Source organism: Scyliorhinus canicula, chromosome 15 (assembly GCF_902713615.1).
Source record: "Scyliorhinus canicula chromosome 15, sScyCan1.1, whole genome shotgun sequence".
Lineage (NCBI taxonomy): Eukaryota > Metazoa > Chordata > Chondrichthyes > Carcharhiniformes > Scyliorhinidae > Scyliorhinus > Scyliorhinus canicula.
The window spans coordinates 29396474-29418045 of record NC_052160.1 but is presented as its reverse complement, the minus strand read 5'-3'; the positions used below and the strand labels follow the sequence as shown (position 1 = coordinate 29418045).

The 21572-nt window shown below is 45.5% G+C and overlaps 2 protein-coding genes across 14 annotated transcripts in view; one reads left to right on the top strand and one right to left on the bottom strand.

Moving 5' to 3' along the window:
• The window catches only part of anks3 (ankyrin repeat and sterile alpha motif domain containing 3), a 49936-nt gene extending 40136 nt beyond the window's left edge, over window positions 1-9800 (bottom strand). For 2 of the 7 annotated variants that reach the window (XM_038819809.1, XM_038819814.1), the window contains exons 1-5: window positions 9702-9800; window positions 7435-7618; window positions 6471-6669; window positions 1813-1933; window positions 1032-1113 (exon numbers count right to left, since the gene is read on the bottom strand). In XM_038819809.1, the coding sequence (XP_038675737.1) occupies window positions 1032-1113; window positions 1813-1856 (126 nt within the window). In that variant the 5' untranslated portion in view covers window positions 1857-1933; window positions 6471-6669; window positions 7435-7618; window positions 9702-9800. The other 5 variants (XM_038819810.1, XM_038819811.1, XM_038819815.1 and 2 more) reach the window with 5 other exon arrangements.
• Window positions 9801-13888: 4088 nt separating this feature from the next.
• Window positions 13889-21572, top strand: part of LOC119978565 — a 73613-nt gene continuing 65929 nt past the window's right edge. The window contains exons 1-5 of one of the 7 annotated variants that reach the window (XM_038820301.1): window positions 13889-13980; window positions 16410-16614; window positions 16805-16915; window positions 17677-17777; window positions 19392-19496. In XM_038820301.1, the coding sequence (XP_038676229.1) occupies window positions 16899-16915; window positions 17677-17777; window positions 19392-19496 (223 nt within the window). In that variant the 5' untranslated portion in view covers window positions 13889-13980; window positions 16410-16614; window positions 16805-16898. Of the gene's footprint in view, window positions 13981-14955; window positions 15131-15292; window positions 15392-15522; window positions 15827-16409; window positions 16615-16804; window positions 16916-17676; window positions 18286-19391; window positions 19497-21572 lie in introns of those variants that run through there. The other 6 variants (XR_005463490.1, XM_038820299.1, XM_038820300.1 and 3 more) reach the window with 6 other exon arrangements.

Genomic DNA, 21572 nt, shown 5'->3' with positions numbered 1-21572 from the left:
AGGACTGTGTCATTTTCAATTGCTCCATCAATGACCTTCCCTCCATCAAAAGGTCAGGCAGGCGTGGGGATGTTCACTGATGACTGCATAATGTTCAGCGCTATTTGCAACCCCTCAGGTACTGTAGCCCATATGCAGCAAGACCTAGACAACATTCAGGTTTGGGCTGATAAATGGCAAATAACATTTGTGCCACACAAGTTACCACTGACCAGAAATTGAACTAGACCAGTCATACTATACTGTAGCTACAAGAGAAGGTCAGGGGCAGGGAGTTCTGCAGTTAGAATTGATCTCCTGTTTCCTCAAAGTTTGTCTACCATCTACAAGACACAATTCAGGCATGAGATGGCACACTCTCCACTTGCCTAGATGAGTGCGATGAACACTCGAGAAGGACAAAGCAGCTGCATGATCAATACCTTAAACATTCACTCCTCCAACCATTGATGCCAAGCAGCAGCAGTATGTGCACTGCAGCAACTTGGCAAGCCTCCATCCATAGCACCTTACAAACCCGTGACCTCCATCACCTAAAGAACAAGGGCAACAGATGCATGGGAACCACTTGCAAGTCCCCCTCCAGACCTCACACCATCCTGACTTGAAACTATATAATTGTTCCCTCACTGCTGCTAGGTCACAATCCTGCAACTCCCTTCCCAGCAACACTGTGGGTGTAACCAGATGAACTGCAGCAGTTCAAGAAAGCAACTCATCACCACTTTCTCAAGGGAAATTAGGGATGGGTATAAATGTTGGCCTTTCCATGAAAGAATTAAAAAAATTCCCGAGCCTTGCTTATTCCCAGCTGACTCGACTTGAGCCAAGACTGACTGCTGCCTCCCTGCTCTATGGGACTCAGTTGCTCACCACCAACCATGATGGGCCCTGTTGACCTGACCCAGACTCAAATCCTGTATGGGGTCAGGACAGTAAACCTACGAAGCAGGGGAAGCATCTGCCATCATGAGATAGTTGAGAGAACTCTTAGCACACATAGGATAAGATGGGAAGTGAGAGACACTTACATGGTTCAGGAGGTATTGGACTATGATCTCATGACCAGAGGCGGCAGCTTCCATCAGAGGTGTAAATCCAAAAACAGGCTCTCTAAAATAGAAGATGGCAGTGTTAGTTCAGTCATTTGACAGAAGTGGATTAGCAACACTTTGGCTACTGGTATTATATAGGAGTGCAGTGGGTGAGGTGAGGCGCGTGTGTGTGTGTGTGTGTGCGTGTGTGTGTGTGGGGAAGTGGATGGGTGTGGGGAGTGGGTTGCGACTGGAGACTAGAGGCATTGGGGAGATTATTGATCTTTCTAAAGTTGAGCAGGTCAAGTAGTGACAGAGATGTCCAAGTCATGGAGTGACTGTTTCCATTGTTTGTCGAGATGGGAATGAAAGGCACCATTTTAAGATTTTTTAAAAAAGAATTAAAGGGAAAATGTGTTCACCTAGAGGGTAGGTAGAATGTGGAATTCTCTGTCAAAAACTGTGTTGAATTAGAGTTTAGAAATTCTTTGAAAAAAGAATTAGCTGAGGTGCTTCAAAGAGAAAGAATAAAGTATAAAGATTCTAGGGAGCCAGCAGGGGGCAACATTTTGTTACATTCACATTTTATGTTTCAGGAGGCGAGGTGGTTCTTGGGTCAGGTGAATAGTTTTAATTTAGCACATTATCAGCTATCTAAATGCAGACACTGCATTTACAACATTTTTAATATTTTATTTGTGTGAGCAGTGAATGCAATATGGGACATGGACACTCTTAGAGTGAAGGACATGCCAGCCGTATCTGTTTGGTGACTTACTTTAGGTTTGCATCAGCCCCATTGTCCAGAAGGAACTTCACCATCTGCTGGTGCCCGGTGCTCGTGCAATGGAACAGCGCAGTCCAGCCTCTGTCATCCGTCAGCTCCAACTCAGCCCTTGCTGCATGAATGGAAGAAAAGGCCATTTAGCCCATCAAATCTCTGGTGCCTTAACATTCCCAGCGAAACCTATCCCTTCAGTGTCCTAACCCTCCCATTGAAGCCCCAATTTTATATCTGGTTCTACTTGTGTAGCTTAGTTTGCAGCAAGATTCTGCAATGATATGTTCTAAATTCCCCATTTAATATTTATATCCTGAATGATGTCCCATTAAGCACCTCCTCTCCTCACAGTAGATTTGGATATTCTCTAATCTTTCCTTGTAGCTCCCTCCTTTAAACTCGATCAGTCTGTGTATCTTTTTTTTTATTTGTCCAGCATTTATTGCCCTGAGGGTATTTAAGAGTCAATCACATTGCTGTGGATCTGGAGTCACTATAGGCCAGACCATGTAAGGATGGCAGATTTCCTTCACTGAAGGGTTTCCTTTACCAGATGGGTTTTTACGACAATCTGCAATGGTTCATGATCATCTTTAGACTTTTCATTCCAGATATTTTATTGAATTCAAATTTCACCACCTGCATGGTGAGATTTGAACCTGGGTCTCCAGAGCATGAGTCTGGGTCTCTAGATTACTAGTCCAGTGATAATACCACTAAGCCACCACCTCCTCCTCCCTTTAATACAAGTACAACTTTGGTGTTGTGGTGACCATTATATATATTCTTTTCCTTTTAAAAAAAAATAAATTTAGACTACCCAATTTTTTTTTCAAATTAAGGGGCAATTTAGTGTGGCCAATCCACCTACCCTGCACATCTTTTGGGTTGTGGGGGCAAAACCCACGCAAACACGGGGAGAATGTGCAAACTCCACATGGACAGTGACCCAGAGCCGGGATCGAACCTATGACCTCGGCGCCGTGAGCAGCAGGGTAACACACTGCGCCACCGTGCTGCCGCCTGGTGACCATTATATTAATGAAGGGCTGTCCATTGCACTGTAAATTCCCTGCATAACTGCAGTGCAAAAATACACAACTATTGTGACTTTCTATTCCAAACATCCCAATCCACCTAAAATAAGCAAGATACTGCGGATGCTGAAATCTGAAACAAGAACAGAGAATGCTGTAAAAACGCAGGTCTGAAGCATCCATAAGGAGACAAAACAGGGTTAATGTTCCGAGACCTTTTGGTTTGTCTACACTGGCTGAACATTCACCGTAATGAGTCTTATAATCTTTGGCAGTCACAGAGGAGTCCAGAAGGAGAGTCAAATGAATGGTTATTACCAAAAGTAAAGTATGTACAAGTCACAAGCCTAGTCCCAGCTGCGACTACTCTGCAGGGTGGCTCCTATCTGGCTGGGCCGACTTTAAGATCCTGAGTTAACTGCTAGGCAGTGGGGTTGGAGCTCATAGACCAACGGGGCGATTAATCGAGCTGTCCCGTGGTTCCCGTGAGGGTCATAACATCCCTACCACCATGAAGTCCGTAGGTCCCCTCCGAAGAAGGTAGTAACAGGAGGGCGCCTGCTTATCTCTCGCCTGCACTCCAGTGTGTGTGTGTGTGTGTGTGTGGTGGGGGAGGGGGGTGTGTGTGTGGTGGGGGGGGGGGGGGGGGTTGGTGCTGGGTGTGTGTGTGGTGAGGGGGGGGGTGCTAGGTGTGTGTGTTGGCGGTGGGGTGGGGGGTGCTGTGGTGTGTGTGTGTGGTGGGGTGGGGCTGGGTGTGTGTGTGGGGGGGGCTGGATGTGTGTGTGTGGGGGTAACAACCACTGGTGACTGATCCCTGGCCATTGCCGTTGGAGGTTTTGGATTCCGAGTCGCAGTCTATCACTTCTCACATCTCGGTGTCGGGGCCACCAGGGGGACATGAGGCTGTGGCGGGGCCTGAGCCTCCGGCCCATCAACAGTTCTGCTGGTGCTGTGCACATCGCTGCGAGGTCCATTAGCTGAAAAAAAATCGTGCCAGTCACAGCTCCACGGCTCATTGATCTGTTTTCTGCAGACCCCTCTTGATGTCCTGCACCGCTTGCTCGGCCAGCCCGTTCGAGGAAGAGTAATATGGGCCCATGCGGATGTCTTCATAAACCGCTTGAACTCGACACTGGTGAAGGGGATGCCACTGTCTGTGACCAGCACATCAGAATCACTTGGGTGCTGAAGGTAACTTCTCAAACACAGCCTTCGACAGGGTTGACGACAACGATGGATGTCCAGCCATTTGGAATGGGCGTCAACCTGAGTAGAAACATTGATCCTTCGAAAGAGCCAGCTAAATCAGCGTGTAGGCGCACCCAAGGCCAGCCAGGCCATTCCCATGGATGCATCGGGGTGGCTGGTGGGAGTAAATAATAATAACAATAATCGCATATGTCACAAAGTAGGCTTCAATGAGTTACTGTGAAAAGGCCAATGTGGAGTCTTCATAGAATTTACAGTTCAGAAGAGGTGATTTGGCCTACCGATTCCTCATCGACTCTTGGAAACAGCACCCTACTTAAGCCCACACCTCCGCCCCATCCCCGAAACCCAGTAACCCCACCTAACCTTTTTTGGGCACCAAGGGCAATTTAGCATGGCCAAACCACCTAACCTGCACATCGTTGGACTGTGGGAGGAAACCAGAGCACTCGGAAGAAACCCATGGAGAGAATGTGTAGATCCCACACAGACAGTGACCCAAGCCGGGAATCGAACCTGGGCTCTGAAGCTGTGAAGCAATGGTGCTAACCACTGTGCTACCATGCATCCAGTTGCGTGTCCGAATGGTGATGACCGGCAAGGTACCCATAAAGTGAAGTGTCAAAAGAGCTTTGTCAGCTGTTCGCCTTGTCCTTTTTAAACAGTCCTAGCAATGGCTTGTAGTCCGTCATAATGGTAAATTGACACCCATACACGTACTGATGAAATTTCTTCAGCGCGAATACAATGGCCAGCCCTTCCTTTTCTATCTGGGTATAATTGCACTCTGCAGCAGCCAATGTCCTTGACATAAATGCTGTTGGCCTTTGTCTTCCATCAGCCAACGGGTGGGGCAATGCTGCTCCGATTCTGTAAGGTGAGACGTTGCACGTCGGTTACCAGGGTCTTTGTAGTGCCCGCTATGGCTAAGAGTTGGCCTGTATAGGACGCTAGCCTCGCCTCAGTGTCCCACAAACTCAACTGTTGAACTCCAGTCCTGATTCTTGCAAAAGTCTGTGTTCAACTCAATCTCTAATGGGTAGCTGTTCACCTGGATGGTAATCCTGTTGGGGGAAACTCGTGGCATGGCAATGCATTCAATTGCACATTCCTCGTCATCAGGTTGTTCAAAGTGGAGGGTCCAGGCTCTGGGCTGGTGTCTCCTTCGGGTTTACAGGCTGACCCGAGGTTTCCTATTCCTATGATTTCACTGGCCACAAGTACCGCACCGCCGTGTATCGTGCTCCATCAATTCCAACGGGCCTGGTCCCGGCAGTGTTTGGGCCAGGGCAGGGTCCTGGAAGTCCCAGCAGTAGGGGGCATTATGCGCTGGAATGGGGGGCACCTAAACTGTTTACCTCCATCCTTGACATCCCTGGAGTTCCTGGACTCTCTTCACTGCACTCTCCCGTGAGAACGATATCTCAAAAGCCTTTTTTAGGTTCAGCAACGGCTCAGCCAGAAATTTCCATTGCATCGCCATATTATTTACTCGCATGCATGGCAGTCCCATAGCATCTTGGGTAGGGATGACCCATAGTAGCAAAACTCTGACAATTTGCGCAATTAGTCCAAAAGCTCAGTAACGGACTCCCCTGGGGTCCACTCGGACATATTAAATCAGTACCTCTGTACGATAACTGACAGTTTGGGGTTATAATCGTTTGCCATGAGTGCCACTAGCTCTTTGAACATCTTGGATTCCAGGGGCCGCTGGGTACATCAGGCTCTTTATGATGCTGAAAGTGGAGGCCCCACAAGCGGTCAGAAGAATCACTGTCTGGTGATCATCCCCAACAATAGCATTCGACCTTTTAAAAAACATATGTTCCACATACTGAGTCCAGTTCTTAACACCCGCATTGAATGCAGACAGTATGCTGAAGAGTGACATTTTCAAAATAGTACAAACCTTATTCCTTTGTGAAGAGAGGTGGCTGTGCTCCAAATGGTTAGCAGCACCAACTGTAGTTCCTCTTTATCCTCATAGCCAATTTAGCAGTCACAGAGGATTCCGGACGGAAGAGTCAAAGGAATTGTTATTACCTAAAGTAAAGTATTTACAAATAACAGTCGCAGTTGGGACTACTTTGCAGCGCAGCTCATACCTGGCCAGCTTTTAAGGTCCTGAGTTAACTATCCCGCTGATGGGCTCCTGCCCCTCAGTGGGGAGCTCATACTCCACGAGGCTCACAGGGAGATTAATCGGGTCTTCCCTTGGGTCTCATGGGGGTTATAACATAATCCTAGTTCCTTTTTATGTCTCTGCACCAATTCAATCACATTCATTGCATTCTCGGGATGTTCTGTTGCCTTGAGTGCACTATATTATCTCCATCAACATCTATAACCTAACTTATACCTCTGACATGCACCAGGACACATCGCGCAATTGCTGCACAAACTGACCTGAAGCAGGAAATAGGCGATACTCTCATTGCCACAGCTGGCTGCCAGCATCAGCGCACTCTGCCCTCTCTCTGTCGTCGTGTTGACATCTACTCCTGCCTCCAGCAAGAGGTGGACGATGGTATCATGGCCGATATATGATGCATACATCAGAGGGGTCCAGCCTCCCCGGTTCTTCTGATTCGGGTTTATCTTTCCTCTAAACATGACAAATAATGAATCATTCCCTGCTCCCAGCATATCTCCCAAACATTGACTCAGACACACATCTGTACACTGACAGACCCACAGACTGCTTGATCCAAACAAAGACTCAGGCCCCCACACACACTGAACCAAATCCACACCTACACACTCTCACACCCCCACAACACACACACTAACCCAGCTTCACAGCCACACAGTGACTTACGCCTACATATTGGGCCAGTCTGTGTCATAGTTATACTCAGCCCAGGGGTACCCTCAATGCTGGCATCAAATTCAAAGATAATAAAGTACAGTCTATCCTGTTTAACAATGGTTTTCTCTTTCTGCAAAGCACTAAATAGGGATTCCTGGGATTGGGTAAGGGGGAAATACCTAGATCCTAAAGGTGGGGACATTAATTAACATAATTATTAATTTTTGTTTTCCACTGGGATTGCTGATATGGGATTTACACTGGGATTGCTGATATAGTGTCTCACACTGGAATTGTTGGTAGATTGACATAATATTAACTAATTGGGATCCACACTTGTGACCTGGGGCAGTTTGGAAGTTCAACGGACAACATTTAAAAATGTGAACATTCAATCTAATGGTATATTAAGATTCATAAAGGGGGAAAGTTAAAATCGCCACTGGTAAACTTTAGGCCAATTTCGAAGAATTCACATCTTTAAATGTAGGTGTTTACACTTGCTTAAATGGTAACACTGCTGGTATCAGACGCAGCAGACAACAATCCCTCGGTTGTTACCTTTGAATGCATTCTTTCACAACATCATACTGCCCAATTGATGATGCTGTGTGAAGGTCTAATGGAACGTCCAAGTCCTCACAACCAATCCGCTGTTCAAAGCCATGCCACATGGACAGGCTACGATTCAGAAGTTCCGTTTCACTCGACTCATCACTCAGTTCAGACATGTTGTATTCAATTTCTGTACAGATAAATAAAATCATCACAACACCTCCATCATATCACATCGTCACTAGGGTAAGAAATCTGAGTCAGCCCAGCCCGATAAATCAGGTCAAAGCAAGTGTGTTCTGTGTCTGTGGGGTTGTTATTGTGCTCAGCACTAGTCACACTGGCATCTATATAAACTGACCACTCATGACACAAAATCTGCGCATGTATGGACCATGATGGCATCAGGTTGTGTAGCACCTTAGTGCAGTCATCACACCTGTTGCTGTGACCTGCTGCCCAAGAATGAGTGACACTGTCACAGGATGAGGATGCCACGGATCTATGAAGAACCGCCAATCCACTAAAAATTAAAGTGATTAAATAATTTGAGGTGATACCTGAATTTACAGTTCTGTGACAAGGCCACCTGTTGCTATGGGTTATAACCATCCCTTTTGCTGCAGATTACAACCATCCCTATTGCTATAGGTTACAACCATCCCTATTGCTATGGGTTACAACCATCCCTATTGCTATGGGTTACAACCATCCCTATTGCTATGGGTTACAACCATCCCTATTGCTATGGGTTACAACCATCCCTATTGCTATGGGTTACAACCATCCCTATTGCTATGGGTTACAACCATCCCTATTGCTATGGGTTACAACCATCCCTATTGCTATGGGTTACAACCATCCCTATTGCTATGGGTTACAACCATCCCTATTGCTATGGGTTACAACCATCCCTATTGCTATAGGTTACAACCATCCCTTTTGCTGCAGATTACAACCATCCCTCTTGCTATAGGTTACAACCATCCCTTTTGCTATAGATTACAGCCATCCCTCTTGCTATCGGTTACAACCATCCCTATTGCTATGGGTTACAACCATCCCTTTTGCTATAGATTACAGCCATCCCTCTTGCTATAGATTACAACCATCCCTCTTGCTATAGGTTACAACCATCCCTTTTGCTATAGATTACAGCCATCCCTCTTGCTATAGGTTACAACCATCCCTATTGCTATAGGTTACAACCACCCCTTTTGCTGCAGATTACAACCATCCCTATTGCTGTAGGTTACAACCATCCCTCTTGCTATAGGTTACAACCATCCCTATTGCTAGGTTACAACCATCCCTTTTGCTGCAGATTACAACCATCCCTATTGCTGTAGGTTACAACCATCCCTATTGCTATAGGTTACAACCATCCCTCTTGCTATAGGTTACAACCATCCCAATTGCTATAGGTTACAACCATTCCTGTTGCTATGGTTTATAACCATCCCTATTGCTATTCACAGCCATTCCTGTTGCTATGATTTACAACCATCCCTATTGCTATGGGTTACAACCATCCCTATTGTTATGGGTTACAACCATCCCTATTGTTATGGGTTACAACCATCCCTATTGTTATGGGTTACAACCATCCCTATTGTTATGGGTTACAACCATCCCTATTGTTATGGGTTACAACCATCCCTATTGCTATGGTTTACAACCATCCCCATTGCTATTCACAGCCATTCCTGTTGCTAAGTACAGCCATCCCTGTTGCTATAGGTTACAACCATCCCTATTGCTATGGGTTACAACCATCCCTGTTGCTATGGTTTACACCATCCCTATTTCTATGGTTTACAACCATCCCTATTGCTATTCACAGCCATCCCTGTTGCTATGGGTTACAATCATCCGTGTTGCTATGGGTTACAACCATCCCTATTGCTATTCACAGCCATTCCTGTTGCTAAGTACAGCCATCCCTGTTGCTAAAGGTTACAACCATCCCTATTGCTATGGGTTACAGCCATCCCTATTGCTATGGGTTACAGCCATCCCTATTGCTATGGGTTACAGCCATCCCTATTGCTATTCACAGCCATCCCCGTTGCGAAGTACAGCCATCCCTGTTGCTATGGGTTACTGTCACTCCTATGCATGTTGCTATGAGATACTCCGCACCATAAGTGTGTCAGTCACCCCTACTGCTATGGGTTATAACTTACTGTGCCCGCGATGTGACCTTACTTTTGTTGCGATCTTCTCCTAAATCCTCAAGAACTAATCCCTCCTCCCCCCGCGGTGCTAGGTACCTTTTAAAATAAAAGGATTGTCGTTCGACAGAAAATGGCCACCGGCTTTCTCAGCGTTGCTTCTCTTCCGGCTACATCGTCACGTGGCACTGACCAGCCAATAACACTGTGCAGAGGGCATTGTAAACAACGAGAGGCTTGTGACACAAGAGGGGTTTCCACTTGCCCAGTGGCAGGTCCTCCAAGGCCGTGGCGCTCTGTTTGGCGGACCTCCCTCTTTGACGCTGAGCATTTTCGCTCTGTGGCAGGAAACTTTGAGATTGCTGTTTCGAAGTTTCTGGGTGGTTTAAAGCCTTGTTTTAACATAGAATAGTAGCACAGAACAGGCCCTTCCGCCCTCGATGTTGTGCCGAGCATTGTCCAAAACCAATCTATCCCACTCCCTGTCAATCTAATAGAATGTGAAAGATCAGAGGGTTAAAACTGAGAGATTAGCAGCTGATTATGAATTAGTTCATAAATCAAAGCTTGGTTTCGGACATCGGTTTCAGCCTGTGAGGGATAGAAGCTGGGGACATACAAAATACTCAAGTGGTAAAGGTAAAGGTGATCTGATGGGAGATAATAAGGAGAGTGTACCTCAGATTAAAAAAGAAATCCAGGAGGGTGGAAAAGAAATGAAAAGTTTCAAATGTTTTCACTGTAATAAACTAGGCCATGTAAAGTCACAGTGTTGGTGGTTGAAGAAAAGCACTGGGAAGGCTGATGTGGTAAAACAGGATAAGACAGTGGGGTTTGTGAAAGTGGTAAAGGAAAGCCCACGTGAAGCGAAGGAGGGGCAAAAGATTGTACAGCCTGATCAAGAGGTGATTGATAAGAAGGTGCCAGATCTCTTTAAAGAATTTACTTGTGTGGGTAAAGTTTACTCGTGTATCAGGAGGAGCAGGTAAAGAAGTCACAATTTTATGAGATACGGGAGCTAGTCAATCTATAATGGTAAGAGATGAGGAGTTATGTAGTTTGGGAAGAATATTGCCAGAAAAGGTGGTAATATGTGGAATTTAGGGTGAGAGGAGTAGTGTTCAATTATATAAGGTAAGGTTGGAAAGTCCAGTGAAGAGTGGTGAAGTGGTAGTAGGAGTAATATAGAGAAACTATCTGGTCCAGGAATACAGTTTATCTTGGGTAATGATATAGCTGGATCGCATGTGGGAGTGATGCTTACTGTGGTTGATAAGCCAGTGGAAAATCAGACAACTGAAGTGTTGAAGGACGAATATCCTGGGATTTTTCCAGATTTTGTAGTAACGAGGCCGCAAAGTCACAGGTTAAGACGAGGGGAAATCAAAGAGTGAAGATGAAGTTGAAGTGCAATTATCAGGAACGATTTTTGATCAAGAAAGAGGAATTTAAGATGCCCCAATACAGAAGCGAAATACTGCAAATGCTGGCAATCTCAAATACAAACAGAAATTGCAGAAAATATTCAGAACCAGTCAGGCCGATGGTGTGGAAAGAAACATTGTTGTTTCTCGACACAGATGCGGCCGGACCCGATTTCTAGCATTTTGTTTTTAATTTCAAGATGCCCCAAAACGTTTTACAGCCAATGAAGTATGTGTTATAGTTTTTCTTTACCAGATTGAAACGTGATTCTTCTTTGCATCTGCTAACAGCACCCTGAAAGAAAAATAATACAATCCCCCACCCCATCCCATGCTCATGCCAGGGCCAGTGTCACATTTTTCCACTGATTCTCCTCAAAGCATTCTCATTTCAGTCAGGAAGGGGTCAAGTCCCATATTCAGGCAGCTGAAGGCAAAATCTAAGCTGGCGCTCCAGTGCAGCACCTGTGCTGTTGTGCCATCTTTCAAATAATAATCTTTATTGTCACAAGTAGGCTTACATTAACACTGTAATGAAGTTACTGTGAAAAGCCCCTAGTTGCCACATTCTGGAGCCTGTTCGGGTACACAGAGGGCGAATTCAGAATGTCCAAATTACCTAACAGCATGTCTTTCAGGACTTGAGGGAGGAAACCGGAGCACCCGGAGGAAACTCATGCAGCCACAGGGAGAACATGCAGTCTCCACACACCGTGACCCAAGCTGGGAATTGAACCTGGGACTCTGGAGCTGTGAAGCAACAGTGCTAACCACTATGCTGCCGTGCCTCCCACTATAACGTTCCGTGAGTGCCTCTGCTAGCTTGAGTAAAAATCGCCCACTGCACCATTTTAAGAACTCCTGGTGTCCAGGACAATATTTATTGGTCAAACAGCATCACGAAAACGGACTATTTGGTAGCTTTGACAAAGAGTCATCCAGACCCGAAACGTTAGTTCCCTTTTCTCTCCACAGATGTTGCCAGACCTGCTGAGATTGTCCAGTATTTTCTGTTTTAGTATTTGGTTATTCACCTCATTGCTGATTATGGGCCTTTGTTATACATACATTGGTTGCGGTGTTTCCTACATTGCAACAGTGATCGCATTTCAAAAGTCCATTATTACCTCAAAGTAAGACCTCTAGGGACACCCTGTGGTCAGGGAAAGGCATTAGATAATGCAGGTTATTCTACTATGCTGGCTCTCTTATTTGCTGCGAGGATGTAGCTAATGCCAGTAAGGTCACATTTATTGCCTATCCCCCCTACTCGCCCAGAAAGACTGTTGAGGGAACCTGCTCTCACTTCTTTCTTCTGGTATTATCTCAGCACAGAATTTTGCATTGTTCTTTGATTGGGCTGATGTTGAATCTTGATATTGTAGTGTGAACAAAGAATCTTAGACTTTGTTTTATAAACAATCTTATTTATTACTAACACTACACTAATGAATTATTAAAATGTCTAAGATTAATACAGTTGGAAATAATGGTTTAACACTAACTTACACTAAGATACCACAGAGCTACTTCAATATGCAATTGCCACAAACTCCTTACTAACAACGTCTGCTGGAACACATGGTGTTTCCAGATCTCATGTGTACTCACACCACCTGATGGTTGGATGCTGGAACTACAATAGTTGTACATTAATTATTTGCATACAGATGACAATTTACTTATCATCACAAATTGGTGTGACTCTGAAATGAGGTCGTGGTTGAGGATTTTGATGGACTAAGCAAAGGTGATGTTGTTAGTTTACTTTTTGACTGATGCCACAATTGATGACTCCTTTCCCCACTTTGTTTATGACAGGGAGCCTAATAGGGCTGTCATCAGTTCTGCTAAATTAATTATGTTTCCAGTAGGTAAGACGTCTGACCAACTTTCGAGTGTTGAGTATATGCTGTGTTATCACAGAAATAGCACTGTTCGATTGGGAAGGGCAATCCAGGGGAACAGCAGAGCTCTGCATCTGTGATTTATATCTGGGTACCTCCTTTGCCCGCTCATAGGTAGCCTCAGACGTTCTCACGTGACAGCTCCAAAAACCCCATTACGTTACAGAACATGGCAACTGAAGTAACTTTTGAACACTATGAGAAAATATGACATGATCATTTATCACTTGATCAGAAAGAGTCAAAACTTATGGAATATGCCCAACCTTTGATTAGTCCCAATGAATCATAGCACCTCCTCGGTGAAGGACCAGCCTCAAGTCCATAACCTGTGATTCATCGGCAAGATTGCTAGCCCTATTTACTGTACTAACTTTAAATGCTTTCTTAACTGTGGGAGGTAGTCTGTTCACAAGGGATGATTTTAAGAATCTCAGCTCCTAGTTCGTAGCCTTGGTCCTTGGGCGACTGACCAAACGGTGCAACGCTGTGAGTCTTAATGCTGCAAAGACTGGGGTACTGGCCTTATTTTTGGGCTCGTGTTCCTGCAGAGCCAGGGAATAGTTGTAAAATCAGCCATCAACTCCCTTACATTAAAAATACGCTTAATCAATAAATTCGATTGTTCATAATACGATAAAGAATTTGGCCATTTGGTCGTCGTGTGTGCCGGGTCTCAGCAAGAACAAAATATGAACAAATGGAAAATACTGTAGATTCGGTTTTTGGGGGTAAAATATGAAGTCCGATTCACCAATTCTCAAAGAAACCACAATAAGCTATTAAAAAAAAGTTACTTTCGATCCCATAGAACTTGGGCAACGTCTCAGCCAAGTGTCCTTGCAGCAGTGACTGAGAGTCCTCCGAGATGCCGGCGCTGTTCGGAGGACGAAAGCACTTTGTAATTGAGAATGACCATCTTGTGCTTTACTGGCTCATTCTTGTTGCAATTCATACGAACCCTCGGCCAGGTTAGCGTCACGTAACCAAGAGCAACGGTGTAACCATTTTGTGCCGGGTGTATTCAAACCGGCAGACCGTTAAGAGGTGAGAAACAGTTGGGGGACAAAACAGTGGGGTGGTCGGACCTAGCCCCCCCCCCCCCCCCCGACCCCGGGAGAGGGGCAAACACGGACTTTCCAGGGCGAATAGACACCTCTAATGGGGGCAAACACAGGGATTGGGAGCAAACCGGGGGGGTAAATAAAGACGGGGGGGGGGTAAATAAAGACGGGGCGGGGGGGGGTAAATAAAGACGGGGCGGGGGGGGGTAAATAAAGACGGGGCGGGGGGGGTAAATAAAGACGGGGCGGGGGGGGGTAAATAAAGACGGGGGGGGGGGTAAATAAAGACGGGGGGGGGGTAAATAAAGACGGGGGGGGTAAATAAAGACGGGGGGGGTAAATAAAGACGGGGGGGTAAATAAAGACGGGGGGGGGGGTAAATAAAGACGGGGGGGTAAATAAAGAGGGGGGGGGTAAATAAAGACGGGGGGGTAAATAAAGACGGGGGGGGTAAATAAAGACGGGGGGGGGGGTAAATAAAGACGGGGGGGGGTAAATAAAGACCGGGGGGGGGGGTAAATAAAGACCGGGGGGGTAAATAAAGACGGGGGGGGGGTAAATAAAGACGGGGGGGTAAATAAAGACGGGGGGGGTAAATAAAGATGGGGGGGGGGGGAAAACAAAGACCAGGGGGGTAAATAAAGATGGGGGGGTAAATAAAGACGGGAGGGGGGGGAACAAAGACCAGGAGGGAGGGGAAACAAAGACGGGGGGGGGGGGGGAGGGGCAAAGACGGGAGGGTAAACAAATACCCAGAGGGGTAAACAAAGACCCGGTGGGTAAACAAAGACGGGGGGGTAAACAAAGTCCCGGGGAGTAAACAAAGACCCCGGGGGTAAACAAAGACCCCAGGGGGGTAAACAAAGACCCCGGGGGGGGGGGGGGGGTAAACAAAGATCCCGGGGGAGGGTAAACAAATACCCAGGGGGGTAAAGAAGGACCCCGGGGGGAAGGTAAACAAAGACCCGGGGGTAAACAAAGACCCGGGGATAAACAAAGACCCGGGGGGGTAAACAAAGACCCGGGGGGGTAAACAAAGACCCCGGGGGAGTAAACAAAGACCTGCGGGGGTAAACAAAGACCCCGTGGGAGGGTAAACAAAGACCGGGGTGGAGGGTAAACAAAGAGACCGGGTGAGTAAACAAAGATCCGCGGGGGTAAATAAAAACCCAGGGGGGGTGGCAAACAAAGACCGGAGGGGGGCAAACAGAGACCCGGGGGGGGTCAAGGACGGGGAGGCAAATAAAGATGGGAGGTTGCAGACACAGGATCCTTGGGGGGGGGGGGGGGGGGAGTGTTTGCAGACACTGGATCCCTGTGGTGTGGGGTACAGACACAAGACCCCTGGGGGCGTGGAAATGTGCAGGCATAGGACCCCTGGATTGGGGGAGGAGGTGAGTACAGGCATAGGATCACTAGGAGAGGGGTTTCAAACACTTCCTTGGGATGCGATGTTGGGAGGGAGGCAAACTGGGGGGAAAGCAACAGGCTTCCCTTGTGTGGGTGGGCTCAAACACATGCTTCCAGAGGGGGAGGCAGACTGGTTGGAGATGGCTGCAAAATGCGTTCCATGGGGTTGGAAGATTGATGTACATGCACTGGATGGTGGGCCGAAGTGGGGGCAAACACAGTGCAGGAGACGGAGAAACAGACCCCCTGGTGAGGGGCATTCACAGGCTCACCGAGGTGAGGGAGTGAATATATGCCCCTGTTGCCAACAGGCTGTGGGAAACAAAGTTCCCTCCCAGGGTGGGGAAAAATACTGGCTTCTGGTTGGGCAGGCACAGCATGCCACCTCTCCCACACCCACTCTGAGGCAGGTGGGGCAAGTAAGTAACCCGCGGAGGGGCAGAGAGTCTTGGAGGCATGGGGTTAACAACGGCCTGGGGAGGGAATGAGAGTTGTGGGATGAGGATGTGTGGCAATACATGCCCAGAGGAACACTGACCAAAGTGGGAGGCTAGTACTGCTTTGCATTTTTGTATAAAGAGTAGTGGAACTCCAGAACTCTATCTCCCAGAAGACAGTTGATTATGGGTCAATTGGAATTTTTAAGATTGCGATCTATCCGGTTTTGTTGGGTACCCAGAGGCGGGTAAATCAAGTTGAGGTCCAGATCAACTATAATCAAATTTAATGGTTGAATGAGTTTAAGGAGCTGATCCTGTTACTTTGCTGACATTTTAATCCTCTTTCCTGCTGTATTTTCTCATTCCACCTGATTATGAATTTACTTTTGATTGTAGCAACTCTAACTGGAATAGGTTGTATGAAAGAAATTTCTTTTTGCTCATGGGTGCATGAATCTTTCATAGTCTAACTGACTGGATAGCCCTTGAGCATGTTATCCTGGGTAGGTTAATCACTAAGAAATGTAAATGATCCAAACTGTTTAATTGTTTCTGTTTTCAGATTCCTACTGTATGAAAAAGCAGGGCTGTGAATAAAAATGACTTCAAATAATCCGAAACCAGCCCAAGTTGATGAAGCCAACTGTGAACTTCAGAGAACATATGATAGCTCAGAGATTGGTTGCGATGGTCTCAAATCGTACTGGGATAGGATATTCGCTCATGTTAAGGATGAACTTCCCTCCCTTGATTCAGACTTTTCATCAGTAAGTCTCAGCTTTGGAATCCCACAATTTAATGTGGTTCTTGCTGTGTATGGGAGTGAATTCCCTGAGCGGACACTGATGGTGAGCTACCTCACCTGTCACCGAATGTCAACCCAGCTCCTTTTACTCTTCACCTTTACTGCACTCCAATCCAAACTCTTATGTTCTACGTTTTTCTTTTGTTGCACAGTCTGGTTCAGAAGATGGTGAAGTTCCCATTTTCCAGCGTGGTGGCTTTGGGCTAATTTCCCACATGCCTGAGGATTTGAAGGAGATATCACTTGATGATCCAATTCTTGAGGTAAAATGCAACTGTTCAACACATATTACATTCCCTTAACCACCTTCAAGATATGCTGCCTGTGCCCTGCTCCATTTACACAAGAACCTGACTTAGAATTTGTCATTGCAGACAGTACCCCAACTCTTACCTAATTTCCGCTGATTCCATTTTGACCCAATTCTGTTCACATATCTGTGATTGAGCTCCCGCTCACCTGACACTGCTGTGATTTGAAGTGCATGTGCTCGAGGTTGAAGTAAATTATTTTATTGAATCAGTGAAACAACAACTTTAATCTATTTTCATTAAAATCAGTGCAAAACTGAGTCTGTCATCATACATCACTGTTCATGAATTGCCAATACAGGCATCATGACAGCAGTTCAGAGATGTGCCTCCCACTTCCACAACAAAATTAGGTGAGATGAACTTTTCAGGCTTAAATATAATTGGGCATGTGCTGCCCTGTCAGACATATACTAGGATGGGAGCTTAACTGTCAACTTTTCTGAATAAAGGGACATCTGATTCTCACTGTATTTTATATAGGACATAAAGTGCAAGGTTTTGTATTGATACAGAGCTGCTAAACACCAATATAGGGTGAAAAATTGTGAGTATTGTATTGTAAACCTTTCTCTGGCCCATGCTCATACAGAGTGATGCTCCCACCCTGTAGATTTTTTAAATGTTTTCCTCACTTCTCTCCTTGAAGTCTTAACTCTTAAACATGAATTATCCATCTTGGTGACAATGTCAATGGTTTCTAATGTCCACAGGAAATGCTGGAGTCTGCAAGATGCCCACTTGAGGCTTGGGCACAAGATTATAAAGAAGGATCATCTGATGGTCAGCAGGACTTTAGGAGTGAAAATGCAAGGTATTTGGAAAAGTCAACCACCCGCAGAAAATTTATGGCGGCAGAAGCTGGTTCTTTAATTGGTAACACTGTTGAATCACTAGGACAATCCGCAGCTTTTAACACTGGTGAGAATGAGAATTCACTGGACATAAATGAGCACTTTGTGGATCTAGGAAATAATGGTGGAGGAGATCCACAATCATCCATAACATCCAAAGTCATTAAAAATAAGACACCGAAAATTCTAAGATGTCAAGGCAGTGGAGATACAAATTTAGATTGCTGCCACATACCAACCAAAGCCATATATGGACTTTCAGAATTAACAACTGAAATGGACTTTGTGCAGAATATCCCTGAAAACGGACCAGAAACTGTCCTGAACAAGGCAACATCGACTGAAAGCCATTTAAGCAATTCTAATAGAAACCAGGAAACTATACAAATGCCACAGGAAGGGCTAAACAGAAGGAAGTCAACATGTACAGGACGGCACACCCACAGACCACCTATACTCTCTTTAGAGGTGAGCTGATAAACATTATCCCCCTCTGCTGCAGACGCAAGTGTTTAGTTAAAACATTCTGAAGAGGGAAGGGTGGTGTTGAGTTAGAATACTGATCACAACTGATTTGGTAGAAGGTATTTACTGCCCTTTCGCCTCTGGGTAGATAACTGACTAGATATGGAAAGAATCACTGTGATTTTAAAAAATGCTGGCCAAGCATTTTAGGAGGCAGAAGGAATTATTCTCAGGCTTCCCCTTATGGAAACACTTTCTCAGCATTGTGTCAGAGAGGAAGAATCCAGATACTTCAGATCCCACATAGCTTCCTCCAGTATTCATCAGTAGTGAGCTAAACTTTTAGGTTTGACAAATTAAGTTCTTTACCCGTCAGTCTAGTCTCAATAAAACTCGAGAGGGATCGTAGGCATGGTATATTTATTTTTAAACAACTTGCAAGGCGACCCGCTCTATAGAAATTCAGAACACATAGAGTCTCCTGAAGCTCCCAGGACCAAGTGAGGACCGAGGACAAGAGATCTCTATACATATCATTCAAATGGCATCAAGTTTCACATACAAGATTCCCATAGGTCATCCTATACACCTCCTGACCTGGCCATATATCCTGATTGGTTCACTTCGCATTCCTCAACCCTGGGCCTCTTGTTACCCAGCATTCTTTTCACCATCCTCTGCACAAGGCTCCCTCCCCCCTTTCTGGCCATGCTTCGCTCAATTCCTTTGTTCTTTGCCTGCTAACTCACTACCATCAGACCGGCTCTATCCTCTACATTATTCTAACTAATTATCCTATTTTATATCACATTCGTTTGTTCAATTCCTCAGGTTTATATGCCAGGTTACTGGCCATCCCAACCACCAAATGTCTGACTGGAGCCTGGCAGTCAGTGATTCCTTTACCTCCGCCAAAAGCATTTGGTAAAGTCTGAAGTGATGCGCTCGGCTCCAGTCCTGGCACCAGTATCAGTCTCAAAGACCAAGTCTTTCCCAATGTGTGTTCTTGTTTTTTTTTTAAACAGGACCCTCTCTTTTTTAATTTAAATCTCAGAATATTGAGGTATGCCTACAAGCTAACCTCCAGCTGCTTTTGAATTTGTTTGTAGTGTATAGACCAAGTAGACTGGATGGGATCTTACAGAGTCTACAAAAGCTGGAAAACTGCAGCAGTGATTTAGACAGCACCATGAATGGAACTTGGTCTGCTTCGGGTAAGTAGGGATCACATTCATGCATTTTATAATCATTAAAAAGTGCTCTTTTTCCATAGCCACTGGCAATCACCACTAAAATCCTCCTTCAACCATGGAGCAAGATAATTAGAGCTGTACTCCTCAGGATGGGACACTCCAGGATTTGGGGAACCATTCTATCCAAGGACCCTCCTCACTTGCATGAAAGTGTTAAGGTGGATTCCACAGTTCTTCCTAAAGCAAGAAACTAGGCTATTTGGATACTCATTACAATTTAGTCTCCTCCAGCTAGGTGCTCTGAATTGCTGCATATTCACCATTGTGTTTCTTGGCTGTGAGAAAGTTCAGCACTTAGACTGCATTGCAGGAGTTCCTCAGGATAGTGTCGAAGACCCAACTATCATAGCTACTTCATCAATGATCTTCCCTCCATCATAAGGTCAGAAGTGTGGATGTGCCCTGATGATTGCACAATGTTCAGTAATAGTTTTGACTCATGTACTGAAGAAAGACTTGGACAACATTCAGGCTTGGGCTGACAAATGGCAAGTAAAAGGACCAGGCAATGGTCATCTCCAAAAAGAGAGAATTTAAAAAAACATGTATTTTATTCCAAACATGTGTAAAAAAACAGTAACATTTACAACAGCACACTCCACAATCTCACAGTCCACAATTTGTACAATTTCTCCCCTTTTTACCCATTACCCTTTCCCTCCCCATTCCCCGTGATGGACAGTTCCTCAAATATTGTCAAGAACAACCCCCATCGTGTCTCGAAGCCCTCTGCCTACCCTCTCAACTCAAATTTGATCTTTTCCAACTGAAGAAAGTCATACAGTTCCCCAGCCAGGCTGCCGCCCACAGCTTCCAATTAATCAAGATTCTTCACCGGGCAATTAGAGAGGTGAAGGCCATGACACGCCCCTTTCCCCTCCAGCAGCTTTGGCATTTTCGATACCCCAAAGACCATCACCATTGGGTCTGGTCTGACCTCCACTCCTACAATTTTAGATAACGTCCCAAATACTGCTTCCCAGTCTGTCTCCAGTTTCTGGCAACCCCAAAACATGTGTGCACGATTCGCTGGCAACCTAACCACCTTCCCCTGTGCTAGGTCATTTTACATATTCAAGGTTGAGTTAGACGTACGTTTAATCAGCAAGGGATCATGGGTTTTGTGGGCAGGTAGGCAAGTGTAGTTAAGGCCACCACCAGATTAACCATGAACGTTTTGAATGGCAGAGCAGCCACATGGCTGTCTCCTGCCAAATGGACCTCTCCTGCTGTTTCTTATGATTTTAGGTGATGAATAAGGTGCCAATCAAGTAAGCTGCTTTTTACTAGATGACGTTGAGCTTCTTGAGTGTTGTTGGAGCTGCACTTATCCAGACGTGTGGAGAATGTTCCATTACCCTCCTGATCTGTGCCTTTTAGATGGTTGATAGGCTTTGGGGAAATAAGGAACTCAGTTACTTGACACAGAATCCCAGCCTCTGATCTGCACTTGTAGCCACAGTATTTATATAATTGATACAGTTAAGTTTCTGATCAACGGCAACCCCAGGATGTTGATTGTGGGAACTTCGCAATGGTAATACCATTCAGTGTGAAGGAGAAATGGGCAGATTTTCTCTTGAAGGAGATGGTCATTGCCTGGCACTTGTATGGTACAAATGTTGCTTGTCACATATCAGCTGAAACCTGAATCTTGCCGCATAGGAAAAAGACTGTTTCAATACTTGAGGTGTCACAAATGGCACTGAATATTGTGCAGTCATTAGCACATCTCTCCATCTTTGTCCTTGTGATATAGGGTAGGTCATTGATGAAACAATTGATGATGGTTGGGCCTAGGGTACTACCTTAATGTCCTTGGGCTGAGATGATTTGTCTCCAGCACCATAAACACCTTCCTTTGTGCTAGATATGACTCTAACCAATGGGGAATTTTTCCCTCCCTGTTTCCCATGGGCTTCAGTTTTGCTAGAGCTCCATGATATCATACCTGATCCAATGCTGCCTCACACTCTCATCACCTCTTGAATTCAGCTCTTTTGTTTGGAACTAAGCAGCACAGATGGAACCCAAACT